Source organism: Corticium candelabrum, chromosome 13, assembly GCF_963422355.1.
Source record: "Corticium candelabrum chromosome 13, ooCorCand1.1, whole genome shotgun sequence".
NCBI classification, from domain to species: domain Eukaryota; kingdom Metazoa; phylum Porifera; class Homoscleromorpha; order Homosclerophorida; family Plakinidae; genus Corticium; species Corticium candelabrum.
In genome coordinates this window covers 8117414-8124913 of record NC_085097.1, presented here as the reverse complement: position 1 = coordinate 8124913, position 7500 = coordinate 8117414, and the positions used below count along the sequence as shown (strand labels likewise).

Genomic DNA, 7500 nt, shown 5'->3' with positions numbered 1-7500 from the left:
TACCAAACCCACAGACGAAAAACCAGACAAAGAAACAGAACAAACTGAAGAAACACCAAAATGTCTAATCACCACACCAGCAGCACCCGACACCACAGACGGTGACGCTGCTACCTCCAGCGCCAGCAGCAGCAGCAAACAAAGTGATTGTCAACTGAAATTTGGCGAGACAAGCGCACAGCCATTTTCCACCGGATTATCACTGCTGCGTCGATTGAGTCTATTCGAAAGCAACATCGACACCAAACCGTTTCCCGTCTCCCCGGAATATCAACTTGCAAGTAACTGGCCGTGTGTGGCCACGACAATCAGTCGATTGCCACTTACTAATATCAATGATCTGGATGATGACGTCACCGGTTGTCACCAGCTTGACGCGTTCGTTGTCCAGGTGATGACGGATGGCAACGAGACGCTCATCAATACGACGATCAGCTCGTTGGCTAAAGCGGTCATGTCGTGTATGGAGACACAGAAGGTCAACACGAGTGAGAGACTCACACAGCAACTCTACACGAGCAGGGAGATCGTCGTCGCTCGTCGATTCGTACGATCACTCATTCGATTCGTGGCTCTCCTTGAGAGCACGTACGACCCAACAGAAGCTCCACCGAGTATCGGCCCAAGTAATGCAGACATGGCTCTCAAACGATGTCGTCTCGTTCTCTCTGCATTCTCGTTGCTCTCCGTTTTTGAGTTAGCAACAGCAGCTGAGGCGGTGATCGTGCCTGTTCGGCTCGGGTCAGCGAAGCCTCACACGATCGCCGCTCTTTGTCCAAACTCGATCAGCTCGCTCACGACGTCGTCGTTCAGTGCCATGCGATTAGCAGTGGAGAGACGACAACACGGTCCGTGTGATATCGACGCTCGGATTCTATTCGGGAGGCTACGCAAAGCCAACGAACTACCAGACCTCGAGTCGGATCTCGAGCGTTGCTACATTCCCGTGAGCGGCTTACGTATGTGCCACGGTTTGTGTCATTATGATTCCGATCAGGCACAAAGCGATCAGGAAGACGTGAATGGAGAAACGGGTTATTGGGCTGATCCTGTGCCTACGCCGGCTGCTAGTCAGCAGAGAGAGAGTCTTCTCAGTGATGTGAGTAGCAGTGACTGGGCTTATTCATCAGATGAGAACGATGCGAGCAGAACGACCATTCAAAGACGTGAGAGGAGGCATCGTCGAGCGAGACCCGGTCTGATGTCTGAGCATACGTATGATGAAGACAACTTTAATGACATCAACCCGTTGGATCATCCACTTTCGTGGGCTGTAGATGGAAGAGGGATTGGAGGCTTAGGAGCAGGAACTGTGCTCCGGAACCCGAATGTGTCACCAGTTAGATCGGTGAGAAGAGTTGGATTTGTTTTATTTGGCACTTTATAGTGTTTGTTGTTCTGTCTAGCATTTGGATGGTCTTTTTCTTTATTGTTTTGTTGTTGTTTGTATGTTTATCTGTTTGTTTGTTTGTGTGTTTGTCTGTTTTTGTTTATGTGTTTGTCTGTTTTTGTTTGTGTTTGTCTGCTTTTGTTTATGTGTTTGTCTGTTTATGTGTGTGTGTTTGTTTGTTTATGTGTTTGTCTGTTTGTTTATGTGTTTGTCTGTTTGTTTGTTTGTGTTTGTCTGTTTGTTTGTTTATGTGTTTGTCTGTTTGTTTATGTGTTTGTCTGTTTGTTTGTTTATGTGTTTGTCTGTTTGTTTATGTGTTTGTCTGTTTGTTTATGTGTTGGTCTGTTTATGTGTTTGTCTGTTTGTTTGTTTATGTGTTGGTCTGTTGGTCTGTTTATGTGTTTGTGTGTTTGTTTGTTTATGTGTTTCTCTGTTTGTTTATGTGTTGGTCTGCTTGCCTGTTTATGTGTTTGTCTGTTTATGTGTGTGTCTGTTTGTTTGTTTGTGTTTGTCTGTTTATGTGTTTGTCTGGGTATGTGTTTGCTTGTTAACGTGTTTGTCTGTTTGTGTGTTTGTCCATGTATTTATTTGTCTGTTGTGTGTTTGTGCATGTATTTGTTTGTTTGTTTATTTGTGTGTCCATTTATTTTGTTTGTCTGTTTATGTGTTTGTCCATTTATTTGTTCATTTTATGCATTTATCTTAGGGTTTTATTTTCATTTCTGATTCCTCCATCATTTGTTGTCTTATCAACATTTCTTGTAGTTTTCAACTACTCCCACACCATCAGCCAATCCTGCTCATATCCCCAGTCTTCGTTTTGGTGTCAACTACTTGACACGAATGTTCGCTCGAATGGTGAAGGAAACGATGGATGTCTTACAGACAACAGCAGGAGAGCCACTTCCTCCTGCCCTTCCAGCAAGTGATTATCCACCAGGACAAGAAAAGGAGCCAAGCAAGGTATAAATATGTGGGGAAATTACTCGGTTTTAATGATTTCATATTTGTTGGTATTTTTTGTGGTTCATGATCCCAAATACTTTCACTTTCTTTTCTGCTATTGACTACTCGTGCGCTGTAGTTGTGTGTTATACACGCAAGCCATGCCATTCTCAGTTCTGCGCCTTGTGTCTCGCATTCGTGTATTTACCTGTTTGTTTACCTGCTTGTTTACTTGCTTGGTTACCTGCTTGTTTACCTGTTTATTTACCCACTTGTTTACCCACTTGTTTACTTGCTTGTTTACCTGTTTGTTTACTTGCTTGTTTACCTTTTTGTTTATCTGTTTGTTTACCATTTTGTTTATCTGCTTGTTTACCTGTTTGTTTACCTGATTGTTTACCTGCTTGTTTACCTGCTTGTTTATCTGTTTGTTTACCTGTTTGTTTACCTGATTATTTACCTGCTTGTTTACCTGCTTGTTTATCTGTTTGTTTACCTGCTTGTTTACCTGCTTGTTTACCTGTTTGTTTACCTGATTGTTTACCTGCTTGTTTACCTGCTTGTTTACTTGCCTTTTTGCCTGTTTGTTTACCCATTTGTTTACCTGTTTGTGTACCTGCTTGTTTACGTGCTTATTTACCTGTTTGTTTACCTGTTTGTTTACCTGCTTTACCTGTTTATTTGCCTGTTTATTTACCTGTTTGTTTACTTGTTTGTTTACTTGCTTGTTTACCTGCTTGTTTACCTGTTTGTTTACCTGTTTGTTTACCTGTTTATTTACCTGTTTGTTTACCTGCTTGTTTACCTGTTTGTTTACCCACTTGTTTACCTGCTTGTTTACCTGTTTGTTTACCCATTTGTTTACCTGTTTGTTTGCTTGTTTATGTGTCACTTGTAAAGCTAATTGATGACCCTATCTGTGTACATTGATGTGACTTTCTATTACAGGAGTGTCTAGTAAAACTTCATCTTCCACCAGAGGCGTGTGATATCCTTTGCGCTCAAACCGTCTCAATACTCGAAATGACATGGCAGTGGTTGGTATCTGTGCTCGACATACTAGAAACACGACTGGCTGATGGCACCAGATACAACACTCATGTGTGACATACAAATACTCACGTTTCTATACTAATTAATATCAATACAATTTATGTATAGAAATATGCAAGAATGTTGCGTGCTGATCATGAGGAAAGACCGCGTGGTCATTCTGATCCGTTTGGTAGCGGCAAAGACAAAATCATTCAAAAGGGAGCGTCACCTTCCGAGTATCTCATGTTCGTCATGAGGTCTCATACGGGAGAAGCAGGCGGCTCGTTACCAATATTAGATGCTGAGAGGTGAGATAGTTGGTTGTGATGAGTTTTGCTTTACGAAGTACGGTTCTCACAAAGGGCACATGCAACACAATCCCAGAGACAGAAAGTACAGTAGAACCTCGCTAATCCGTACAGCCCATGCCAACCCCCTCCTCCCCCGTATATTTTTATTTTATCATTTTTAATTTTCATTTTATTTATTATTCTCTTATTATCAAAAAAAATGCCAAAACGCGTAGCCTTGGAGGTCCAGACCTTGCCTCGGACACCCATACCACTAGCGCATTTACGTATCTCTACACACACGTCATGTTTGTAGTAAAGGAGACTGAACTTTGAGGTTAATAGCTATCATGCATGATAGATGCACGATCCGTGTAGTCGGCAGCGTCTGGCACCTCTCCATGGCTACTTACAAGCTCCGAGTTTTGGATGCCATCACATTAGTACGATAATGCTCTGGTTTCCATTCATTTCCGGGTCACGTGCAACAAGAAAATGATTGATAAATCGCTTTGTCATTCAACAGCAAGCTATTTCAAGATGATAAATGGTAAATGTAGATAAAGGCACGATTTCAAGTTTGTGTGGGTGTGTCTGCACGTGCACGTGAATTTGTGAGCGGGCACCTTTAATGTACTGACGTCATTAAGCCGAGAGAATAGACTTAGTTGTTTGACAGGTGCATGCGCACCAATTTGTGGCTGTTGGGCGTGTTTTTAGATTAGATTTTAAAATGCGTGTTACATACGTGGACTCTCTCTCTCTACCAAGTTTGCTCACAGATTATGACTTTGAGGAATTCTGTTTGAATTAAATGGTTACATTTCTATGCATTAAATATATAATAAAATAATAGTATTAAATATATATTTTTACACACCATAATCCGGTGCAGTTTTCTCACAGAAAGTTGATATTAATAAATGAATGTACACAAGGTTAGTAAGGATTAATATCTTAGGATCTTACCAAGTAGCTGGCATGTGTGTGTGTGTGTGTGTGCACGTGTGTGTTTGTGTGTGTGTTTGTGTGTGTGTGTGTGTGTGTGTGTGTGTGTGTGTGTGTGTGTGTGTGTGTGTGTGTGTGTGTGTGTGTGTGTGTGTGTGTGTGTGTGTGTGTGTGTGTGTGTGTGTGTGTGTATTAGCTGGCATATCTAACTGTTTGTTATCATAGCTATGAGCACATCGTTTACGTACTCGATGCTCTCATCTATTGCCTCAACAAATGGCAACATTCAATGGACGCCATATCCTCCAGACCAGCAACAACACAAGCTGATTTACTAACTGCAAGTGCACCAACTACGTCTCATGACGTGTCCGAGGCAACACCAGAATTCTTTCATCGAACTGAGTCGGTCAGCGATCCGGATCAAGTTGCCAATGATAGTTTCTTTGGACAATCTCTCAGTCCAGATTCGTCACAACGAGACAGATCGTCTGCGTATCTTCACACTGACATTCCACTCGTTCAGAAGCCTCACTTGCTGCAACCATTTGCGACACGTGAAGATTTGTTTGGACTGAAGAGAGACGAGACTGCAGAGGAAGAGGAACTGAGGCTAATGGGATTTAAACGGCCAAGCACTTTAGCTTCAGCAAGGTTTGAGTTTTGTAGTTTATGATAAAGTGTGTGATTATGTAAGTTGATCAGATAGCAAAACAAGGACAGTAGAGACAGCAAATCATTGTTAGTGACAGACAAAATAGAAGAAATGGTGCGATTGTATGTACTGGAGAGACAACTTGACACGTAAATGAACACACACACACACACACACACACACACACACACACACACACACACACACACACACACACACACACACACACACACACACACACACAGATATACGGAAATGACAGGCACAGAGGCAGGCGGGAAGAGTGGGCAAGGAGAGAGAGAGAGAGAGAGAGAGAGAGAGAGAGAGAGAGAGAGAGAGACACGGTGATATGACGGATGATGATACGGACAGACTATGATACAGACAGGCAACAATACAGACGGACGATGATATGGACAGATTATGATACAGACTGACAACAGTACAGACTGACAACAATACGGACAGATGATGATACAGACAGACAACAATACAGATGGACGATGATATGGACAGACTAATACAGACTGACAACAATACAGACGGATGATGATACAGTCAGATAACAATGCAGACGGATAATGATATGGACAGTCTACAATGCAGACAGACAACAATACAGATGGACGATGATACAGACAGACAACAATACAGACGGACTATGATACAGACAGACAACAATACAGACGGACTATGATACAGACAGACAACAATACAGACAGACAACAATACGGACAGACAACAATACAGACAGACTATAATACAGACAGACTGTAATACAGACAGACAACAATACAGACAGACAACAATACAGACAGACAACAATACGGACAGACAACAATACAGACAGACTATAATACAGACAGACTGTAATACAGACAGACAACAATACAGACAGACAACAATACAGACAGACAACAATACAGACAGACTATAATACAGACAGACTATAATGCAGACAGACTATAATACAGACAGACAACAATACAGACAGACTATGATACAGACAGACAACAATACAGACAGACTATAATACAGACAGACAACAACACAGGCAATGACATGGACAGACAATGATACAGACAATACAGAGACTGACAGTAGACAGACAGAGCATTTCATGGACAATGTCATCACTGCTGTCTTTTGTGCAGGAAAAAGAAATTGGTTGCACCTCCTCATCCTCTGATGGTCCAATGGTCAGTAGAGACCGTCACATCAAGATGGAGGATGGCAATTGACTTGTTTGCTCAGCTGTTCTTTGCTGATGGACCCGGAGCAGAGAGATCAAACTTCCTTTCTCAAAGAGCTGGATTTGCAGGAAGAATGGCAAGGTGTGGCATCAGAGACAGACAGACAGACAGACAGACAGACACGCAGACAGACAGAGTGACAGCCTTGGTGGTCTGTGATCATTGTGTGTGTGTGTGTGTGTGTGTGTGTGTGTGTGTATGTGTGTGTCCATGCGTGTGTCCATGTGTGTGTGTCAATGTGTGTGTCCATGCGTCTGTACATGTGTGTACATGTGTGTGTGTGTGCGTGCATGTGTGTGTACATGTGTGTGTCTATGTGTGTGCGTGTGTGTGTGATCTGTGTCTTGTTTTAGATTCCGTCGTCAAGTAGCTCATCAACGTCAGGGAGGCGGACGTGGAGGTAACACGTACACATCAACAGCAAAAACACTTTCATTTGAAGTGAGGAGGAATCGACTTCTCGAGGATGTCAGTCGAGTTATAGAAGGTTCACGCAGCGAACGATACACAGCAATCAGATGCAAGTTTATTGGTGAGGAAGGCAGTGGCCCTGGTGTTACAAGAGGGTTTTTTGCTGCCGTGGCTAACGAGTTAAAGAAACAAGACAAGGTAGAGGAATCTGTTGAACCGATGTATGAGAGTAATGCATCCCTCCAATACAATAGTCTAATGTATAGTGAGATGCATCCCTCTAATACAATAGTCTAGTGTATTGTGAGATGCATCCCTCCAATACAATAGTCTAGTGTATTGTGAGATGCATCCCTCCAATACAATAGTCTAGTGTATTGTGAGATGCATCCCTCCAATACAATAGTCTAGTGTATTGTGAGATGCATCCCTCCAATACAATAGTCTAGTGTATTGTGAGATGCATCCCTCCAATACAATAGTCTAATGTATTGTGAGATGCATCCCTCTAATACGATAGTCTAGTGTATTGTGAGATTTATGTTCGTGTGTGTGTGTGTGTGTGTGTGTGTG

At 42.4% G+C, this 7500-nt stretch overlaps 1 protein-coding gene across 1 annotated transcript in view; it reads left to right on the top strand.

The window, feature by feature from the left end:
• LOC134189292 (uncharacterized) overlaps positions 1–7500 on the top strand; it is an 18470-nt gene that overhangs the window by 8717 nt on the left and 2253 nt on the right. The window contains exons 10-16 of the mRNA XM_062657527.1: positions 1–1348; positions 2156–2353; positions 3284–3436; positions 3497–3678; positions 4834–5262; positions 6418–6597; positions 6870–7125. The exon at positions 1–1348 is cut by the window's left edge and continues 38 nt beyond it. Of these exons, the coding sequence (XP_062513511.1) occupies positions 1–1348; positions 2156–2353; positions 3284–3436; positions 3497–3678; positions 4834–5262; positions 6418–6597; positions 6870–7125 (2746 nt within the window). The remainder of the gene's footprint in view (positions 1349–2155; positions 2354–3283; positions 3437–3496; positions 3679–4833; positions 5263–6417; positions 6598–6869; positions 7126–7500) is intronic.